At 55.7% G+C, this 22536-nt stretch overlaps 1 protein-coding gene across 6 annotated transcripts in view; it reads right to left on the minus strand.

Moving 5' to 3' along the window:
• Window positions 1-22536, minus strand: part of WHRN (whirlin) — a 60025-nt gene that overhangs the window by 9650 nt on the left and 27839 nt on the right. For 3 of the 6 annotated variants that reach the window (XM_045579856.1, XM_045579854.1, XM_036432779.2), the window contains 5 exons: window positions 12491-12696; window positions 11397-11433; window positions 10044-10256; window positions 8797-9006; window positions 5535-5567 (listed from right to left, as the gene is read on the minus strand). In XM_045579856.1, the coding sequence (XP_045435812.1) occupies window positions 5535-5567; window positions 8797-9006; window positions 10044-10256; window positions 11397-11433; window positions 12491-12696 (699 nt within the window). The remainder of the gene's footprint in view (window positions 1-5534; window positions 5568-8796; window positions 9007-10043; window positions 10257-11396; window positions 11434-12490; window positions 12697-22536) is intronic. The other 3 variants (XM_045579855.1, XM_036432782.2, XM_036432781.2) reach the window with 1 other exon arrangement.

Here is a 22536-nt window from a genome sequence, read left to right on the forward strand (position 1 = left end):
TCCAGAGCCCGAGAATAAGCATGTGGGCTGAGCATACAGGGAAGGCGGGACTTTCCCTGAGAAGGAGATCAGAGAACCACAAGCTGGAGGACCTACTGTGTGCCAGCACTCCAGTTCCTGGGCGCTTCACTGACATGATCTCATTAGATCCTCAGTGTGCGACAGGCACCGAGATTTCCCCAGTTCACACACCTTCTAGACATAAGTCCAGAGAGGGCAGTGGCTTGTCCAAGGTCACACAGCCGTTTTACAGAAGATCAGGTTTCTAACCCAGGTCACGGGGACCCCAAGGCCATGCATCCGTCACCTGACCCAGAATTGGATCCTGTAGGAACTAGAGGGCCCCAGGAGTGGCTCTCTCTGGACCGAGAGAAAGCAACAGCCACTGCTGGCCCTGGTCTCAGCCATTCTCTGCACTAATGGGATCCTGCAGCAAGCCTGAAGGCAGGGATGGGAGGCGGAAGGGGAGGGAGGAGCAGGACAAATGGCCAGCCCTGGGAGGGAGGCCTGAGTGGAGCAAATGGCAGACGGGTCGGAGCCCTGCCCCGCCAGACTCCATCTGCTGAATCCAGACGCTCAGGAGCCCCAAGTCCCCGAGCCATGTTCCCTGTGCATCTGAAATAGCTGCAGACAGCAGGCTGAGCCCGGGGATGCGTCAGCAGAAACGCTCGGGGAAGAGGCTTGGAGAGGAGGATCAAGGTCAGAGCTCACGGGGAGTGGGCATGAGCAACTTGGCCAATGTGCCCCCCCTCCCCCCCAGCTTCTTGGGGCCCCTTTTCTCCTGCACCCACTGAGGCCAGTGCCCAGCGGAAGGGTTAGACTCAGGGGGATCTTTCACCCATCCCAATCGGAGGTTCCTGAGGCTCAGAGAGGGAAGGCTACCTGCCCAAGGTCACACAGCCAGGATGGGGCAGGAAGCTGAATCTTATTTCAGGTCTGTGATCCAGACTGCTTCCCACAAGGGCCAGGATGCCCTCAGCACCTGCTGCCCCGTCTCTTTTAGCCTCCAATCTGTGGCGGTTCCAAAAATTCCCTTCCTTTCGGAGAGAGAGAAAAAAAAAAAAAAAAAAAAAAAAACAGCCACTATTGTGTCTGAGCTGGCCCCATCAGGGCCTGGATATCCCAGGAGTCGGGTTCGAAGGAACTGTGGGGACAAAATGAAATGAAGTGATAAGGGCACTCGCCTGTGCCAGCCTCTGCCAGGTGGACTCCTGATCCTGGATGTGGAGGTGCGCATGGCCCAGATGCCACCTCAGCGAAATGAGGCCCTTCCCTCGCCTCCCTTCCCTCCAGCCCAGTTCCCAGGTTTCTAGGCCTCCTTCTCCTCCTTACAAGGGGGAGGGGGGGTGTCTTATATAAAGGTGCTATTTTCAGCCCTCTGTTCTTCGTGCTGCTTTGCTCTGATGTCGGGACCACAGGCTCCCCCAAGTCTGCCCCAAAATGTGCAGGGAGAGGCCTGAGGCGGGTGGAAACGCTGAGGAGCTGAGGAGCGCTAAGTCACAAAGGTGTCTCAAGGTCCCAGGGAACCAGAGAGGGAGGGGTGGGAATAGGAGGAAAAAGAGCCAGGTGGGTGGGGCTCAGTGGTCAACCCATGAGGCCCCAGGTCGGTCAGGGCCCCCACCCCAGGCTCTCACACCACCTTCCACCACTTATCGGAGTGTGAATTCTGTAGGTGATTTGTGGCTGCCTCCTCAGGGACTTGCTAAGCTTCAGGAGGGCAGGCGGGGTGTCTTGCTCACAGCTATGGTGCTGTGCGGCTCAGAGTCCAGCATGCAGGAAGCGCTCACAGAAGCCTGCTGAGTGAGTGAGTGAACAGATGGGCTTATTCTGCTCTCCCCGGGTCTGAGACAGGCCTGAGCTTCCCCACCCTCCTTTAGCCTGGATGAGCAGGGGCATGGAGGCCATGAGCAAAGAGGCTGACGCAGCAAAAGGCTGACAGCCACCCCTGCACCCCCTTCTCACTTTCCTGCAGGGGGAGAAGGGCAGGAAGGCCTTTAGAGGCAGGGCTCACCCCACCCCCATCCTCAGGCAGGCCCAGGGAGCCCCTTCCAGGCTGAGGGAAAGCCTCTCAAACCCAGGGGAAAGGGGGCTGTGGTTAAGGCTGGTGCAAGTCCCAGCTGCGCGCCTCCCCTCCCAATGGCATTTGCTCCACGTGTGCCAGGCTGGCCGTGACCTCTATAACCCTTTTCCTCTGCAGTGCCCTTTGCCAGCCTGTAGAGTGTCAATAAAACCAGCTTCCACAGACTGCACGCCTGCAAGATCTTGATGAATCCTCAGGACAACCCACAGGGAGCCGGGCCTTCAGCTGAGTATTCACAGGTGGAAACTGAGGCTCCCAAAGCTGACGCCACCTGCCCACAGTGACGCGGCTGCTGGTCAGGAGAGTCCCGTGTGGGATTGCAGACCCCGTGCCCCGGAGGCCTCTGCCCGGCCTGCAGGCACGAGATGAAGAACGCGGAGCTGCCGGGCAGGCCACCATCCTTGAGCTCGGCTCGGGAGAAGAACGATATTGTTCGGAGGCAGCGGAAACTCCCAATAGACACGGGGAATCGACACAATCTGTCGATGGGGGAGGGCTGCCTCTGGCTCCCATTGATCGACTGCGTGCGGCTGAGGGAAAAGGCTGCAGAGCAGCCACGGCTGACCTGGGATTGATCGGCGGGCAGCAGAATGGAAACTGGCTCCATTCGGGGCAACCGTCTGGGGCATCTGGGTCACCGAGAGCCAGTCGCCTGCCGCCCTGCCTGTCCCAGTGCCAGGGAAGGACATTTTCCTATGACAAGGGAGGCATGTCTAGGAGGCCGGAATGTTAGAAGAGAATCCTGAGTGGCCGGGAGTGCGGTCTCATTTCAGTGCCTGCTCCACATTTCCTGGGCTCCCACTCTGTGCCAGGCACTGGGCTGGCGCTGGGGACACAGATAGGAGAAAGAAGTGGTCCCTGTCTGCCCACCACCACCTCTCCCTGCTTCCCTGGGGAGACAGACTCTGGAAGAGGCTGAAGCACCTGACAGGCATATAAATGAGGTGTTAATGTGAGCTCCATGAGGTCAGGGACTTGGGCCTTAAATTTTCGTCCGGATTGGAGGGTTGTTTGTTACTCAGCATCGCGTCAGCCAAAGCTCACTCATACACGGCATTGTTGCAGACCAGGGCCTGGCACTTACACAGTGGTGAGTATGCACTATTTTTCAGCCTCAGTCTCCGGTAATGCTGCAGCCCTTGTCCGAATGCACAGCAGTGGTGGGAATACAGAGTTGCCATTCCTCTCTGTGCCTCCCCTCAAGTGTTTCTCAGCATCTCCCAACAGAGAGAGGAATCTGAGGTAGAGGAGCCTTGGGGGGGGGGGTGCCTGCCTTGGTCACACAGATGGGGAGACTGAGGCCCTGACAATGAATAAAGGGCACACTGTATGGCAGGGACAGAGCAGAGGGGCTGTGAGGCTCCTGACACCCAGGATGGGGCTGGCGCTCTGCACTCCTGCAGGAGGACTTCCAGGAGGAGGCGTTTCTGTCCTGTGGCTCCACACACAGGCAGCAGGAGGTGTCCAGTCCAAGCCCTGCCGTGTGGAAGGAGGGGGTTTCCAGGAGACACCAAGGCCAGGACTAGCCAGGCAGCAGAGAGAGCTGTGCCTGCAGAGCTCCGGCTGCACAACCTCCCAGACCCTTCCAGGGACTGAACCTGTTCTTGGAACAAACCCACCCTCGTAGATTCTCCGCCATCAGAGGCATCTGTTCAAGCCAAGCCAAACCACGTCAGCCTCCACGTGTCTTCCAGTGGCTCCCGTCTCAGAGCCAAAGTCAACGTCCAGTCCTCAGCACGATCTGCCCGGCCCTTCCCTGCACGCACCCTGCTCCAGCCTTGCGGCCCCCTGGACTCTGCTCGGACACTCCAGGCCCGCTCCTGCCTCAGGGAGCACCCGTTGTTCCCTCTGTTTGAAGTGCTCTTCCCAGCAGGGGGCGATGGGCACGGATATCTCCCCACCCCTTCCCCGTTGGATCTCAGGTGTCTCTTCCTGATCACCCAACCCCGTCCCAAACCCCCTTCCTGCCTGTTTCTCCCCTTAGCACCTTTACCACTTGTACTGTGCATTTCAGTTGTTATCTCGCTTACCCCCCAATGTGACCCCAACTTGCAGTGGAAAGGATTTCTTTGTTGTTTGTACTGTATTTCAGCACCTAGAACTGTGTACAGCACACAGCCAGCACCCAGTCAGCACTGTTAGCAGAACAGAGGAAGAGGAGGCGAGAGGGAGGAGAGACAGACAGACAGACTGACAGACAGAGAGATGGATAATGTTAACAAGAAGCCGGTGGGCTCCTCCAGGGAGGCATCACAGGGGTTAACAGCAGCAGCTGAGAGGCCAGAGGCCAGAGGTGAATCCCGTCTCTACCACTCACGGGCTGAGCAACGCTGAGTCATCATGAATCCTGACTCTATCACTCTCGGAGCTTCTCTGTCAAATGGAGATCATAGCAGTGTCCACTAGTTACTGGGAGGGCCAAAGAAGATATGATTGGAAAGCATGATGCCAGGTACTATTATTAAGAAAGGCCCCAAGAAAGACTGTATCCCTAAACGCCATCTTCAAGCAGCCCAAGGTCAAGGTGGGTAGCAGGCCATGCCGGTACAGATTACTTATAGGTATAAAAGCCTAAACGACCACCAACCAGCTGACCAACGACCAACGACTCTTCGGTAGCCATGACGTGCAAAGACCACCAGGGGACAGACGCTCAAGGAGCTGCTGAGCGACAGCAACTTTGCAGAGTGCCCTCTTGCACTCCAGGACCCGTGGAGGATGTGGGACTGCCAGTTTTGGCCCGATCCTCGCAGGCCAGGCCGAGGGACCTCACCTGCCAGAGGGACCCCACTCACTCTGCAGACACCTTTTGAGCCCTGGCACTGCCCCAGATGCAGCTGGGCCAGGAGGGACCATGGAAGGTTGGCTCCAGGGCGTATCTGACCCATCTTGCCCAGTCCTGCCCTGCCGGCCACCTTCTAATTAACTTACTTTCAATGTGCACGAATCCATGCACCGGGCCTCTAGTTAAAATAAAATGAGACAAGAGCCATGACAAAGGGAAGTCCAGGGTGCTGGAGGAGTCAGAGGCTGGAAGTCTGGAGAGAATCAGGGAAGTCTACTCAGAAGAGGTGGCAGGTGAACTAAGGGCCAAAGAACCCACAGGAGGCAGCCAGGCGTGTAGAGTGGGAAGGAGAACATCCAGGCCGACAGAGTGTCTGACATATGAAAGGCCAAGAGGCCTCCCCACAGCTGCACAGCACAGGAATTACCACCTCATTTGACATATCCTAAAGCTGAGCTCAGAGAGGTGAAACCACTTCCTGAGGTCACACAGCAAGGAATGGCACAGCCTGAGAAAACCTGGGGAGAGAGAGTGAGCACCAAGAAGAACCCCAGAGCCCTCGGGGGCTGAGTGCAGACATAGGGGGTGACAGGTGGGAAGGGCCGCAGCCCCTCTACCTCTGCCCTGACTAAGGGACTCCCAAGCCCCACCCGGCCGAATGGACGGTACCTCCATCAGGTCTATAAGCCACAGCAGCCGCTCCTGGGGAGAAAGGATGGGCAAAAGGCAAAAAGAAAAGATACATGAAATAAATATTAGGGGTGGGGTGGGCACAGGAAAACCCCCAAACCCGTGCAGGCATGCACACACACACACTCACACACAGGCAAAATAAACACAATTCTCCTTTTTTACTTTGAAGGCTCTGGACAGAGACCATGGAAGAATGGGGAAGAAAAGGCCCTGTTCCTACATTCATTCTAACTGCCTGCTTGAAGGAGACCTCCCTGCACTGCAGAAATGATACTTGTCCTCCAGAAGGACCTTCAGGAGACGGTCATTCACCTTGGGGCAATCCTGGGACTTTCCAGCAGGTGGCGCTTCGGTCATCATTCCCATTTGGCAGATTGGGGGAGTGGGGGGGAGTTACTTGGAGAAGGGAAGTAACTTGTTCAAGGTCACACCTGCTAATGAGAGGGAGAGCCGGAAGGAGGACCCTGTTCAGAAGACTTGATCAGAGGAAACCTGGATTTCCAGGAGGCCGAAGCCTGTGCAGCAGGAAAGCTCAGAGTCTGAGAAAAGGAGCCCTGGCTGTGCATGTGGAGGGCCCCTGGGTGGGATGCAAATTAGAGAGGGTGTGGCAGATCCCCAGCCCAGCGCTTCCCAGAAGCCTCCAGGTGTCTGCAAGGCCCTGGGTGCAAATCCTCAGGGGGTTCTTCCCAGCCAGGTTGGGAAAGGGCGCAAAGAATTGAGGCTTCACCTTCTCGGCTGTGAGCAGCATCTCTGGGGTGCTGGCTCTAGCAGGGAGGTGCTCATCATTGCACCTTCCATCAGCTGGGGAAGCAGCTCCAAAGCAAGGAGAGAAACTGAGGCACTGAGAGAGGGGAAGTGACTTTTCCATGGTGCCTCTCCTATCTGGCCAATCTTCCTTTAGAATCCATCTCTGAACCTGGTAGTGTGGCGCAGTGGTTCAGCATTGACCTATGAACCAAGAGGTCACCAGCTCCATTCTGGTCAGGGCAGGTGCCAGGTGGCAGGCTTGATCCCCAGTAGGGGGCGTGCAGGAGGCAGCCAATGTCTCTCTCATCTATATTTCTATCTCTCCCTCCCTCTACCTTCCTCTCTCTAAGCTCAATTAAAAAAGAAAGAAAGAAAGAAAGAAAGAAAGAAAGAAAGAAAGGAAGGAAGGAAGGAAGGAAGGAAGGAAGGAAGGAAGGAAGGAAGGAAGAAAGAAAGAAAGAGTCCATCTCTGAGAGCTCACTCTGGCCTTGGTTAGTCCTAACCTGACATGCATGTGCTACCTGGTGGGTCACAGACTTCCATAGCTACTCACATCTCAGAAGCTTGGGGACCCCTTCCATCCGTCCGCCCAGAGCTTCCCGCTCAAAGTCATCCCATGGCCTTTCTGAAGTCTGCCTTCACCAGGGTGCCCCAATCTGCAGGGTCTCTCACCAGGGCAGGGTGAACGGCCATACCTGTGGCTTAGACTGGCCAAGGGCAGGACTCTTCCGGGCTGGGACAAAGTCACTGCCAGCCAGTGCTGAGCTGGGGCTGGGACCCTAGCCCAAAGCCCTTCCCGGGCAAAATAGTCACCTGGCTCCTCCGAGTCCTGAAGCCTAATCTGCCCTCAGGGCCTTGGCTACTGTGGCCAGCGCCAGCGTCAGCGTCAGACCATTTGACACATGGGAAAGCGAGGCCCAGAGAAACCAAGGCTAACCATAGATCTGCTGCCTCCCAGGCTAGCACACACCCAACCCCAGCACCCCAGAATTGGAGCCTGCAATCCCCGGCCTCGGGTTTTAGAGCAGTGGCTCAGTACCCTGAAGCCTCACATGGACACCATCAGGGCACATCAGAGAGTGTACACAGGCGGGGACGGCTCCTCCCTGCCCCAGAGTAACCTGCTCATCCCAAAGCGAGATATCGCCTCCCCAGAAGCCACATCCACAGTCTATGGAAAAGCACAGCAATCCCGGGGTCACCCCAGGAAGGGATAAGGACCCCTGGGGATAAAGGTGACTCAGTGGTAGGGGTAGGAGGCAGAGGAGTAGAAGTTCACCCAGAGCTAAAAAAAAAAAAAAAAAAAAAAAAAAAAAAAAGCCAGGCTGAGCTGGGAACTGGGATCTGCAAGGGAAGGCATGCCCACTGCAGGCTGCTTCCCGGGGGCTGCAGGCCCCTCTGTGCCCACTCACCACCTGTGCCCGCAGCCCTGCCCATCGCTGCGCCCTCAGACCTCCAGCTCCTTTAGCCGGACAACGACCCACGTCTAACTGAGAGACTCCACCTGCAAGAGCTGCCATTTCGCCATCCGGGAACACTATGTTTAGGCAACTCACCCGTCCCCTCTCTTCCCACGGAGAGTGGTGAGGAATGACCCAGACAGGAAAGGGGAGTATGGAGCCAGTCAGATCTCCCAACCAACCTCCTTCCTGGCTCTCCTGCTCAGTCCGACAGGGACCACAATGACTGGATATTCCCTGCAGTGGACAGCAATCCACTGCCTCTGCCCCTTCCTCGCTAGGCCTCCTGGGATGAATTTGCCTCTGAGCATCCTGGCGGCAGAACCACGCCCTGAGCTGGACCACGTGGTCGTGGGGAGTGAGAAGGATGGAGAGTGCAGGAGAAAGCCAGGCTGGGTGTGGGGCTGCATGACAACAGGGCGTGTCTTGGGGAAAACCCAAATCACCACACCTCTGCTGTGAGTGCCCCGCTCAGTGTCTCAGGGAGCCTCCCTCGGATTAACATCACTTTCCCTACCTGTCTCATTACCTTTGGTCTTTTCTTTCTCCTCCAGCCCAATCCCCCAGACTGTGAGCCCCATGAGCCAGGCCTGTGCTTGGCACTCAGCAGGCCCTCGATATGAAGAGGTTTTTACAGGTGAAGAAACTGAGGCTCAGAAAGGCAGGCAGAGAGCTGGAAAGTGGTGGTGCTGGGATTTGAACCCGATGGGTCTCACTCCAAAGCCAGTACAGTTGCCCCTCCGTATCCGTGGAGGGACTGGTTGCAGGACCCCACATGGATACCAGATCCTTGGATGCTCTGGTCCCTTATAAGAAAGGGACAGTACTGCATACAGGCTTAGGACAGAGTCCGCCTAGGCATCCCTTAGGGTCAAGTTTTGCATCTGGGGTTCTTAGGATTTCTTTTTCCAAATTATTTTCCATCCAAGGCCGGATGAGTCCACGGATGGGAAACGCACCGATACGGAGGGCTGACTGTACCTTTACTTTCCCTCTGGCCACCCTGCCAGGGGTGGGGCAGGGACGCTCACCCTGGCCGAGCTGACGGTGGTGGAGGTGCCGTGGCTGCCGGTGGACGAGCCTGTGTCGCTGTAGGAGACCATGGAGTAGGTGTCGCCGGGCCCAGGGCCGGGGAGCTGCCGCGCCTTCATGGACTCGATCTCCCGCCTCAGCACCAGGTGGTCAAAGCGGTCCAGGTCTTGGGGGGAAATGGTGCCTCTCACCTCGGAGAGGAGTGAGAACTGGAGGCAGCGACAAGTGGGGGGGGGGGGGACACTCAGCAGGGAGCCCCACCAGCAGGTGGGATGGCTCCTGCTACCCCGAATGACCTGCATGCAACCTGGACCATGGGACCTCCCCTCCTCAACCCTCAGTGGCTCCCCACTGCCCTCAGGAGACAGTCCAAACATCCGGGCCTGGTACTGGGCCAGCCTCCTCGGGCTCCTCCTCCCTGGCACCTTAGCGTGCGTGACTGCAGCCACCTGCACACACCGGGAGCCCCTCCCCCCACTCCTCTCCGAACTGCACTGCCTCTGGGAGGTCTTCCCAAACGCACCCACTCCCACTAGGCTCCTCACTTCTGCCTCCCTGCCTCCCTGGGACCTCAGACTTCCACCAAGCGGGTTCTCAAAGCCTGCAGCACGGCAGGCACCCGGCTGGTAAGAACTGACTGTGCCCACGCCCACCCACAGATGTGCACGCAGAGGGAGCCAGGCCGGGGTGGGGCCCAAGCTTGCTTTTTTCTTAAATCCTCACCCACGGGTATTTTTCCCATTGGTTTTTCAGAGACAGTAGAAAAAGAGGGAGAGGGAGAGAGAGAGAGGGAGAGGGAGAGGGAGAAGAGAGAGAGAGAGAGAGAGAGAGAGAGAGAGAGAGAGAAGGAGAGAGAGAGAGAGAAAGAACGAACACATTGATTGGTTGCCTTCAGCTCATGCCCAGAACAGGGAGAGGGGGCCAAACAGGGTGGGAATCCACAACCCAGGTACATGCCCTTGACTGGGAATCAAACTTGTGACCCTTCGGTGTGCAGGCCACCGCTCTAACCACTCTAACCACTTAGGACCTGGGCCAGGGCCCAGCACTGCTTTTTGAAAGCAATCCAGATGCTTCCAAATGTGCGTTAAAAGCCGCTGTGTTAGTCAGGGCCACAGGAGGCTTTCACTGACTGTCTCCGCAGGAGTCTGGGCTTCCCAGGGTTCCGTTGGGCCTGCCTCCCTGTGGGTTCCTGGTAAAGGCGGGGGGACCCCGGGAGGCAGGGGAGGACCCGGGGTGCGGCCACCTTGGCGTGGGTGTTGAGCAGCTCGAACAGGGCCATGACGAGGGCCTCCACGGACACGCTGCCGCCGCGGTACTCCTCCAGGTAGTAGGCCATGGTGGCGTGCTCCTGCTCGTTCAGCAGGTGCCGCGCCTTCTCCTCCAGCAGCACGCGCGTCTGGTTGCCCAGGCTGCTCAGGGTCACCTGGGAGCCGGCCGGCCCCTTATAAAACCCCAGCTGGAAGACAGGAAGGCAGAGCTGCCCTGAGCCAGGGGCCAGGCCAGGCCGGCGACCACCCTGTCGGGGGATGAGGCCGGTCCCTCCATGTCTTGGCCCCTGCGTCCTCCCTCCATCGCCCCTCCCCACCCCAACTAACCCGCAGGACACGTTATCGACACATGCTGAGTGCATGTGGCCTCCTGCAGTGGCAGTTTCGTGCCTCACCTGGCACTTGCACATGTAGGATCAGGTCCCCGGGACCATTCAGAGGGAAGCAATATTTTAGGGTTCCCACTTACTCCTCTAGCTCTCAATCTCTCCCTTATTAAATTGGGGATAATAGTAACTATTTTCAAACTACACTTTGATGGCACACACTGTCTCTACCATCATCAGCATCCAGGATGCCACATGTCTCCCCTCTGCCTCTCCCGGTCACCACACACGGCAGCTGAAATGACCTTGTAAAAACATGGATCTCCTCATTTTGCTCCTGCTTAAGCCCTTCAACGGCACCCCATCATTTTAGGTGAGACACCAAGCCCTGTGTGACCCGGCCGCCCCACCTGTGGTCATCCTGTCCCCACTCCCCTTGGCTCACTGCACTCCAGGCTCTCCCTTCCTCCAACAAGCCATGCCCTCTCCTGCCGGGGGCTCTGGCACAGGCTGTGGCCTCTGACTAGGTCAGCCCTGCCCCCCTCCTGCACCTGACTTGGCTCTCATTCACTTCTATCTGACGTTCTGCTCGCAGCCTAAATATCACCCGTCCCTACTCCAGACAGCCTTTCCCTGTCTAAATCAGGTGTCCCATCTGTCATTCTCTCCTCACACCCAGCACCTTGTCTCCATGGCAATGAGCATCTCCTGTGACCGGATATGGGTGTAGTTTGTTTTGGGTTTTACGTGTGTCTCCTCCCCTGGGGGTGACCTCCTGGAGGGCAGGGACCTGATCTGTTCTGTTCATGGCTGTAAACCCTCATGTCATGGATGGTGTCTGGGAGTGCCCACATCCTGGAGGCACTCACAGGCATGTGTGGGATGGAGGATGGACAGACAGGCTGCCCAATGAATGAGCTCAGGTGTGTGAATCGTTGGCACACACATTGGGTCCAGAGCTAAGACGAAGCCAAGGACGCCTGGGGACAGAGCGCACCCTACCTTGTCTGCTCCTTCTGTGGTGGGATCCCCGGGAAACCTACGGAGAAAGACAAGCATGGTCAGCCGCCCGGCTGAGCGGTTCAGACGGGCACAGGCAAGTAAAGGGCTGGCCTGCAGCGGGGTGAGCAGAGCTTTGAGAGAACTGTGGCCTCCCCTCGCAGGGGCTACTCAATGGCACACGAACCCCTGGGCAGATGGGCGGTTCCCAGCCTCCCAGTCAAGCCACGTGGACAGCAATTCTAAAACCAGGCAAGGTGGATTTCTGGCACCCACAGTCCAGGCAGGAGAGGAGAGAAGAAGGGGCAACTGACCCGTGACCTCAGGGTCAGGCCAGTCCTAGGAGGGGGGGTGGGGTTTAACCAGAGCATTGGAGACGCGACTCAGCTGCAACTCAGCTCCCACACGTTTTCGTGAAGAAGAAAAAAAAGAGAGAGAGAGAGAAGGGATCAAGTGGCCAGAATTCTGGATTTTTAAGAAGCAGCCAGAAATCTTTTTTTTTTTTTTTTTTAAGGGACACCTCGGACTTTTTTTTTTATTTTTTAATGTTTTTAACTAATTAAAAAAATTATAATACTGTGTAGATAAAAAGGGAGAGGGGGAGAGAAGGGAGAGAGAGATGCTCTGGGTATGCTTGGCCTGGGAGGGGCACCACCCAGGCTGAGGCTTGGATGGAATCCAGAGGTGACACATTCCGATAGGGAACTGCTCAGCCATCAGAAAGACATCTCGTTTGAGACCCTTTCACCCGGGTAACTCCTGGGGTTCTCCCAGACCCGGGAGAGGGGCAGGGTGCCAGACTCACTTTCAGACAAACACCTAAGGGCCCCAATATAAACTAAGTGACTCGCCAGAGGCTAAGGAAGAACAAGAGAGCTGCGTGGTGCGGTTCGGTTCAGCTTTCCCTGGGAAACGGGCCAGGACAGGAGAAGGGCCACACCCAAGGTCACGCACAAAAATGAAAGGGGCACAGGCTGAGAGCTGGTGCGGTCTCTATACACCAGGACGTGGTGCGGGGGCGGGGGGGCGGGGGGGAGAGGGAATACAACAGAACCGGCCTGGGGTCCTGGGGCCCAGCGTGCGCAGAGGGACCTGACCCTGCTGAGTTGGTCGTGGCAGGGTCCCCGATCCGGGAACTGGCGATCCACTTGGTCTCGTCCACGGTGGTGCGGGCGTGGGGCAGCCTCCCCACGTCCTTCACCGTCAGGATGAGGTGCTGGGAGGACTTGAGCAGCCGGACCGCCTCGTCGTGCAGGATGCTGAGAAAGCTCCGCCCGTTCACCTCCAGAATCTGGTCCCCGACCTGCCAGGACCACAGCACAACACCACACAGTCACCCAAGGCTGTCTGCAGGACACGGACCCTTGTGCGGGGGCATCGGAGCCCTGATCCGAGTTCTCCTGCCGGCCAGCCTGCTGAGGAGGAGGTCATCGAGGCCCAGAGAGGCTGTGCGGATGCCTGAGGGATATTCAGTCAATGGAGACAGCCTTCCAACCGGGATCCTGAGGCCAGGCTCCTATCACTAGAAAGGGCCACCTCCTCTTAACCCACCAAGGATCTGAGGATTTGAGTTTACCACCAGCTTCCCAAGGGTCCCCTCATCTAGAAGACAGCAGCCCCCTCAGGGGCCGGGGTGGGGTGGGACTCGGGCAGGATGAAGCGAGAGGTGTGAAGGCACATTTCCATGGCTGCCCCACTGCCGAGAGCTGACTCTGCTCCCTCGATGCCGGGTGAGCTCAAGCAAATCCCCAAGTGGCTTTTGTGCCTCCGTTTCCTTGGGTGTAAAAAGGGGGGCTAGCCCAGGGCTGTCCTCCAATGTCCTAGTCATCAGCACCTGTTTCCTGGCCCCCAACAGGATCACAGTTTTCTCGCTTTCTGCCTCCCTGCGCTCCCTCCAGTGAGAACCTGGGCCCCTGAGCATTTGGGCAGCCCCCGGCGGACTCCGTGGACAGGGCGTGGCACACGGCAGGTGCTCAGGAAGTGCTTCTGCATGAAGGAAGGAAGGGGTTTTGCCCCCACCCCCACCTCTCCTCAGCAGCCCCTCCCGGCCTGTGGTTTTCTCAACGCCAAGCAGCAGAGCTGAGGTGAAAGTGACTGAGGGTGAAGGGGAACCGCGCGCCCTGCTGGGCCCACTTGCACTCAGGGCATGGCCTTGGGTCCTCGCCTTCCCTCCTCCCCTCCTGAGTAGCAGAGGCGCCCACTCCCCTCTGTCCAGCTGCTCCCTTAGCCGAAGCCCAGGCCACACTTTTCATCAGCTCAAGTGCTGTTGTCCTAAGGATCCCTCTCAACAGCTTTGGCCTTTGCTAAGCAAAGGGGATCCATTTTAATCTTCTTCACACACGTGACTTCATCCCAGTTTAATTTGAAAAGCAGCCTCCGAGGTGGGATTTAGTATATGCCAGCCTCTCCCTGCAGGTCGGGCCGGGAGGGGGCTCGGGGCAAAGGAAAGGGCAACTCCATCCCATGAGCATCCCCCTGGCCCTGCACGGCGAGGCTGGAGGGGGCGGGGGAAGTGTCCCAATACCGCATGGCACACACGTCTGCTACAGACATGTACTCGGTGTTTATCTGGAATCAGATGTCAAGGGGCGTCCTGTATTTTCACTAGCTAAGCCTGGCGAGCCGTGTCAGTCACCACGGGGCCAGTGGTTTCTGGGGTGGGGGCTGCGTCTGCACTATGGTTACCAAACTTCACTTCTTGTCCCCGAGCCGGCACCTGTCCCCATATATGCGGTCCCTGAATGCCTGGCACACCACTCACGCCTGCCTCATCCTGCGCATCAGTATCAGAGAAGGCACAGGTTTTGGTGTGCGAGTCACATTTCCCCCTCAGGCCTGTTCAATAAACACAGATTTGAGTCCCCAACAGCCGAGCCCATTCCAGAAGGGCAGAGCCTCGCCCCAAAGATGGAGCCTAGCCCAAGAGCCTACCCTCGTCCAGAACAGCCCTGCCTAGCCCTGGGAGACTGCCCTGGTCCGAATACCTGAGCCCATCTCCCCCTCCCCCAAATACATACATACATACAGGTTTGTGAGAGGCAGCTCACGTGTGTCCCACCTGGGGAACAGGTGTGAAATAGGAATCGTACTCGGGAAGCCCGTCTTCCTCATCTCTCTCCATCCTCTTGTCTTTCTTCTTCCTCCAGGGCTTGTTTTACACCTGAAGCTCTGGATGGGGCTGGCCTTGGTCCCCACACAGCCCTCGACAGCATCAGGGTTGGTCTGAGACTCCCATTTCTCTGTGTCCAGTTCTCTCTCAAATTCTCTACTTGTTGGGGAGCTTCCCCAGGTCCGGGGACCTTGTCAGCACAGCTGTCTGTCTGCCTGCTTGCTCACTGTCATTGGGAGTCCACAGACCAGTTTCAAATAAACCTGGTGTCCCCTGCTGCTCATAGCAGCCCCGTGGGGCCAGCAGGCTATGAAGCCCCATCCCTAGGAGCAATGGAAACATGCCCCTACATCTGAAACCAGGCCAACAAACAGAGGAGCCATGTGACTCTCTCAAGTACAATCTGAGACTCAGTGTTCCCATCTGTAAAGTGGGTATGGCACCACCCATACTTTTTGTGAGAATCAAAGGGGACCACTCGGTACAGAGAGGCTTTCAATAGCTTGTCCTTTGCTTCCCTTCCCAATGGAGGCGACAGGCTGGGATGTCAACTGATTTGCTCAAGGTCACAAAGGCAGTGAATAAGGAGCCAGCACCTGAGCCCAGCTTTCTACATTCTTCCCCCCACCCTGGCCGGCTGCCCTCACCCCAGCACGTGCCAGGCACGCAGGAGGATTTAGTAACTGGTGAAGGGACGGGAGAGATCGCCCTCCCTCCTCTCCACTCACTCCCACTTGCTTCCCCTTCTCCTTTGGTTTGTGAACTTGGATTTGGCATGTTTAATGGTCTTGATCTGCCTTCCCTGCCCCTTGCACTCCCCCACCTAAAAAAACTTAAGAGCTCTATGCACTGATTCATTGAAACATTACTTTTTCTTACCAATCGCAGCCAGCTTTGAGTTAGGTGACGTGGGTCAACAAGGCAAAAAAGTAAAGAGGCAAAGAGGCTGCGACCGCCAGCCCTGCAGATGGGGAGACCGAGGCCCACAAAGCACGGGGACGGGCCTGGGGCCAAAGCCCAGACCCTCCGGATAATTAGCCAAGGAAAACTCACGCTGCCCAGAACTCATCAAGACACGACCCTCCGGAGGGAGGAGAGACAGGTGGGAGAGTGATGGAGTGTCCAATATTGCTCAGCCTGCCATCGGGCGCCGATGGGGAGGACAGGGAAGGATAAACGAATAAAGGTGGCTTGATTTTATTTGTCACTGCTGCCTCCTATTTATCACCAGCGATGGAGGAACGGAGGGCGGACCGTGGGAATGCCCTTCATTTCAAGGCAGAGCAAAGACTCCTCCATCATCCGCAGCCCGTCGAGTGACAGGCTCCGGTCTGGGAGGATCTGAGGGGAGCGTGCGGGGACAGGAGCAAGGACAGGACACCGGTCTCCCCTAAGGCGGGCCAACCGCCAGCAGCAGGCGCGCACTTCCTCTGGGCCTGAGGTGACCGGGAGAGTGCTCGCAGGCTTGGGAGTGGCCCCACTCAGGGGAGGGTCCCCTTTTTCTCCCCGAGACCCAGGGAAAATAAGTTTACCACTAAGACTTCTTTCCCTCAAAACTCAGGAGCGAGGCCACCAACAGTTATACTGTTATGCAGGCGAAGCGTGAGGCCATCTGGTGTGTGGCTGTGAGCACAGACCCAGGAAGTCTGCCCTCTGGGCCCAAACCCAGGCTCTGTCACTTGCTCTCTGTGTGACCTTGGGTAAGTCCCTTAACCTCTCTGTGCCTCGGGCACCTTCTCTTCCACGTCAGGTATGAAACCTGCCAAGTACCGCAAACAACCTAAAACAGAGGAGAGAGGCTGCATCGAGTCGGGCAGAGCCACACATGCGGCACCAAGCAGCCGCAAAGAAGAATAAAGGCTTCCGTGCACCGACGTGAAGTGATTCCCAGGATATTCCATTTTTAAAATTAAGGTGCAAAATAATACCTATAGCATACTGCCTTTCGTAAGCGAAAGGAGAAAGAAAGCATGTACCTAATTGCTTTTGCAAAAAAGAAACAGGAATAAACCAAAAACTAGTTTATTCAGTTACCTGCAAGGAGCGGGAGGAGGGAATAGGAGGGGAGTTGGGGAGAAGGGATACTGTGAGTATACCTTTTTTGTATAATTTTGATGTTTTAATTTCTCAAAGCGAGAGTAAATCAATAGGGGGGAGCCCTATTGAACGCCAGTGGAAACTAAGGGACTTATTGAGAATAAGTAACAGAACCAAGCCAAAGAGGGAAAGAAACAACTAACCCAACACAATACTTTGACTCTAAACCCTCAGTTTAAAAACAAAATGAACTGCTAACAAATCAGAACCTCAACCTAGCAGCTTCGTTTTCCACAGTGGAAAGCATGAGGCAATTCTGAAACGACCTTTGTCTCTAAGATTGGGCAAAAGAGTAAACACGTTGGACCTTCTAGATGAGAACCAAGTACCCCCTAAGGGTCAGCACTATGCTTGGCAGGTGGGGTGACAATAGGTACCGTATCGTTTTCCTATAGCTGCTGTGACAAAAACCACAAACGCAATGGCTTCAAAGAACACAGACTTATTATCCCTCAGTTATGGAGGTCAGAAGTCCGACGAGGGCCTCTCTTGGGCAGGAGCCTAACTGGGAGCAATTATGACCAAGGAAAGGAGTGGGGAGCTTTAAAAGACAGGCAGTAGGACTCAGCAAATTGAAGGTCTACAATTTATTCAGCTCCCATTCTGAGGCCAGTTCACAAATGCAGCCAAGACAGCAACCAAGGAAGGATGGAGAAGGTGGCTCAGACAGGGGAGACAGCCTAACACAGTCACCCAGCATGTGCGCGTTTCTCGGGAGAGAAGTCAGCTCCCAGCTCCTTGGGAAGGCTGTTCGCCCTCTGTGTGGACTCATCAGCTACCTGAGACTTTCAAAGGCCTTTACCCACCAGGCTTATCCACCAGCACCCACACTCCCACAATTAGGGCTGCCATTTTGGGGTGCTTATCATATGCCAGGCACTGGATTTTACATACATAGCTCATTGTGTCCTGACATCATCATTATTATTATTACTAGAGGTCCTGTACACAAGTTCATGCATAGGTGGAATCCCTCAGCCTGGCTGGCGATCAGGGCTGATTGGGGCAGGGCGTCTCACCCAGTCCCGATTGGGGCTGATCGGGAGGCCAATGGGGGCCAGCCGGCCTGGGGGAGGGACTATGGGAAGTTGGCAGGCCATAGAGGTTGGCCATGGGAGCACACTGACCACCAGGGGCAGCTCCTGCATTGAACGTTGCCCCTGATGGTTAGTGCACATCATAGCTGTCATCCGGTCGTAATGGCCACTTAAGTATATATTAATATATATATATATATATATATATATATATATATATATATATATATATATATATAAAATAAATGAAACCCTAATATGCAAATTGATTGAACAGAACAACCAGTCGCTATGACATGCACTGACCACCAGGGGGGCAGAAACAGAAGCTGCCCCCTGGTGGTCAGTGTGCTCCTACAGGGGAGCACCACTCAGACAGAAGCTGGGCTCACAGCTGGCCTGTGCAGCTGCAGTGGCGGGAGCTTCTCGCGCCTCCAAGGCAGTGCTAAGGACCCCCTGGGGGACGTCCAACTGCAGCTGGCAGATGGGTATCCCCCAGGGGGTCCTGGACTGTGAGAGGGCGCAGGTTGGGCTGAGGGACCTCTCTGCCCCCCCCCCCCAGTGCACAAATGTCATGCACCAGGCCTCTAGTTATTATTATAAACATTAGTGGTCGAGAGTTTGGAATCTACCTGCAGCACAGCCCCCGCTCCACGGTCGCTGGGAAGGGAAGCAAGATGCAGTTTCTGAGGTTCCCCACGAGCCCAAGGTGCCCCCTGCACCTCTGGGAGAGACAGCCGGTCTTCTGAGCTGGAGCTCAATAACATGACAGTCATTACCCACCTCTTGCTTAAAGAGCCAGGGGATTTCCAAGTCCCCAAGGCAATCAGGGACTGCTGGGCCACGGCTCCTCCGGAGCCGGCTCTGTGGGGCCGGGGCTGGCGCGCCAGCGAGGAACCCAAAGGAACAGCCTTGGGCTGCTTCCCTCCCAGAGGAACTATATGCAGTAGCTCACGGGTACACACATCTCTATTTCTGTCTCTGCCTGTGTATGTATCTACATACCTATTTTTCCTTGTATGTAGAGGAGTCCACACTGATACCAGCAGAAACCAAATGGGCCTCCCACCCTGGGATGGCCTCAGGGGTGCAGGTTGCGGGGCCAGGCAGGACCTGGGAGGGCCACGCTGGGCTTGCGAAGCTTGCTTGATGATTTTCAGGACTAAATGTCCTTTATTTCCTCTCTCTGTAGTCTCTTGAGACTTGGTCAAATTGAGGGTACTGAGAAGGTGACAGAAGAAAGCATGTGGCCTTTACAGGGCCTGAAGGACGAGGCCAGTGGTCAGCAAACTCATTAGTCAACAGAGCCAAATACCAACGGTACAATGATGGAAATTCCTTTTGAGAGCCACATTTTTTAAACTTAAACTTCTTCTAACGCCACTTCTTCAAAACAGACGTGCCCAGGCCTGGTATTTTGTGGAAGAGCCACACTCAAGGGGCCCAAGAGCCGCATATGGCTCTCGAGCCGCAGTTTGCAGAACTCAGGGCTAGGCCCTGGATCCTGAGCAAGTGACTGCCTCTCTCTGAGGCTCACCTCCTCATCCATTAAACGGTGCTATTAATGCCCGCCATGGGGCTACTGGGAGGAATAAATAAGAGTGTATCTAAAGCATTTGGCACAGCACTGGGTCCATAACAGCTGGTTAATAAAGAGCAACTGCTCTCATCGTTATTCTTCTTAAATGCTAGTCAATCTTGGCTGTCCTTAAAGGAACAAACAAGGTTTTATGGCCCATTCTTTGGAGGGGATTGACGCTGTAGGGGAAGGTGCAGGGGAACAAGAGAGGCTGAAGGAGTGAGTGCGGGAGGGGAGCCAGCTCCTGCCGGGAGAGAGGGCGGAGAGCTCCGAGTTCCAGGGCTGTGCACAGGGCACACACTGGGAGGTGCCTGCACCCCTCCGAGGAGCTTTCCTTCCCAGCAGGGTCCAGCCCTTTCCCCGGCCCCACGCGGCCCTGAGGAGCTAAGTGAGCCCTGGGAGCCAGGCCGAAGGCAGCCCTTGCTCTCCGGGAAAGCTCTGAGCAGCGGCAAGGAGCCTTGTTTACAAATAAAGCCTGTTCTTGGCTCCACCGCCCACACGGCCAAGCCCCTTTCTTCCACCTCAATGTGCCTAATTCCACTGAAAACGCACTGGAATAAAGGCAGCCTAATGGGTCCTGGATGCCGAGTGGGTGTAGGCAGGCGCCCGCTGTCCCGGGGGCCGTGGAGGGCAAAGTAAGAGGCAGGGAACGCAGAGTGCTTTCCCGTAGTGGCCGCTGAAGATGGAAATCCTCCACTGAAGGCGGGCGTTTTAGGAGCAAATACATAAAGCCTTTGGTAGAGGCTTTATGTATTTGCTCCTAAAACGAGAGGCAACGGAGAGGCAACTGGCATGGCCAGAACACTTGAACGGAATACTTTTCCTCTGCCGTGTTTCAAACCGGAAATCACCTACAGAAGCTGTTCGCACGATGATACAAGTAATGCTCCGTTCAGACACTGCGAATGGACATAAAGAAGAGGGAGAGTTGCCGAAACCGGTTTGGCTCAGTAGATAGAGCGTCGGCCTGCGGATGGAAAGGTCCTGGGTTCAATTCCGGTCAAGGGCATGTACCTTGGTTGCGGGCACATCCCCAGTGGGGGGAGTGCAGGAGGCAGCTGATCGATGTCTCTCTCATCGATGTTTCTAACTCTCTATCCCTCTCTCTTCCTCTCTGTAAAAAATCAATAAAAATATTTTTTAAAAGAGGAAGAAGAGGGAGAGTCACCCATAACCTCTTCATGGCAAGATCACCGCTGCTGACGTGGTGGGAGAGGATAGGTACGTACTCCACACACGTGTTAGCAATAGGCCACGGGCGTCCTTGGGCCGTCACGGTCCCCTGAGACCAGAGCCAGCGGGTCCTTCTCTGCACACTCCCTCCCCCTCTTTCTTACCAAGAGCTCCATCAGAAGGGTTCCATCCATCACCCACACAGTTCGGGCCCATTCGTGTGTCTCCTGTCACTGAGGACATTGCTCTGCCATCACACAGCATCCCCCCTCGGAGGGGCCCCGGGGAAACCGCTCTCCGGCCTCAGGAAGAGGAATAACCAGGCTTCTCAAGCACAGCCGGTTTGTTCTCTCTTTCAGATGTGTCTCCCCTGCTGCCCTCTTTGCGGTGGCTGCCGGGAAGCTCGGAGCCCGCTGTGTCCCGCCTGTGGCTGGGTGTGCAATCCGCATCGCCAAGTGTTCTGGAAAGAGTCTCACTCCGGCTTCATCTCTTCCCTCTGCCCCCACTGTTCTTCCTCCCAATTTTCTCACTCATTAAAGGGAAAAAAATCTTTACTCTGTGTTTTGAAACTACCTTCAAACTTTCTCTCTCTCTCTCTCTCTCTCTCTCTCTCTCTCTGTAATTTTGGGGGAAATAAATGGAAATAAAACTGCATACAGGCTAAATGCATCGTGGTGTGCTGGGTGAGACTGTATTCTAGAACAATAGTGGGGAAATTGTGAACTCTGTATATGACTGACGTAGGAGTGGGTTTAGCAGTATAGCATTACTAAGGTCAGCTTCTCGGTCTTGGCAAATGCACCCTGCTTATACAAGATGCTAATATCAGGGGAAGCTAGATGAAGGAAAAGGGGAACTGTCTTTGCAACTTTTCAGTACATCTAAAGTTATTTCAAAATAACACATTTATTGAACACATTCTGCATACAGATTATCACGAGACTGTTTCCTCTGGGAGATCCAACAAGGTACCATCTTAACTGGCCCAGAGCACAGCAAGCGCCCAGACCCGGGCATTTCAGAACCATCTAGAACCAGCCAGCCTCTGTGGAGCACCTACTACCTGCCCACTGGCCTGGTTCCGAGCACAGTTCAGAACCAGGACCCTGATTTCCAAAGTCGAATCCTGGCTTTCCCTCTCGCTAGCTGTGCAAACTGTCTCAGAGGCTGTGCCTGTGCAATGGGCCAGCGAAAGATGGCGTTTAACAGCGGTGCTGGGAGGCTTAAAGCACTTGGCAAAGGACGATTTGTCTCAGTCAGTCCCAGCTGTGTAACAAAGCAACCGGGTGGCTCAGAAGCAACATTTATTCCCTCTCTCCTCCCCTGGAGGCTGCAAGTCCGAGATCAGGTGCCACCTGGCCGGGTTCTGGTGAGAACTCTCTCCCAGGTTGCAGACCACCAACTTCTCCTGATGTCCTCTTAGTGAGAGAGGGCTAGAGCACTCTCGGGGTCCTCTTTTTTAAGGACACGAATCCCATTCATGAGGCTCCACCCTCGGGACCTAGCCACCTCCCAGAGGCCCCACCTCCTCACACTACCAAACTGGGGGTTAGCATTGACACACCTGAATCTGGGGGTGGGGAGGACACAGACATTCAGTCCATAACTTACACATTCAATATTTAACCTCTGTTACTAACGTTACTGTGAGTTCAATAATCCTGAGAAAGACGTGTCATTTTTTATGATTCCCCGGGAAAAGGATGGGAATCCCAGAGAGGTGAAGGGGTTCTCCAAGGTCAGCTACTAAAGCAAAAGCACAATCTGGGATTGGAGTCCAGTCTTCTTGGCTCCAAACACTGAGCTCTGCCCGCTACACGGTATTTCCTAAGAGAAGCGGACCTGATAGAAGCCTGTCTGTCCACCACTCCCGCCGGACCCCACAGCATGGCTCCGGAGGAGCCCCTGAACGCCGCTCTGACCCGCCATGACCTTTCCTCTCTTCTGTGTAGAGCACACATGTCAAACACAAGGCCCGCGGGCCAAATCCGTCCCGCCAGGCCTTGCAATGTGGCCCGCACCGCGCTGTCATCACTGCACTCCGCTGCGTTCCATCACAATGACAGTTTATGACTGTTCAGTAAACCATTCGGCCCGCGATTTAGGCTGGATTTTAGATTTTGGCCCCTTCTCTGATTGAGTTCGACA

The sequence above is a fragment of the Pipistrellus kuhlii genome, unplaced genomic scaffold (genome assembly GCF_014108245.1).
Source record: "Pipistrellus kuhlii isolate mPipKuh1 unplaced genomic scaffold, mPipKuh1.p scaffold_m20_p_12, whole genome shotgun sequence".
NCBI classification, from domain to species: domain Eukaryota; kingdom Metazoa; phylum Chordata; class Mammalia; order Chiroptera; family Vespertilionidae; genus Pipistrellus; species Pipistrellus kuhlii.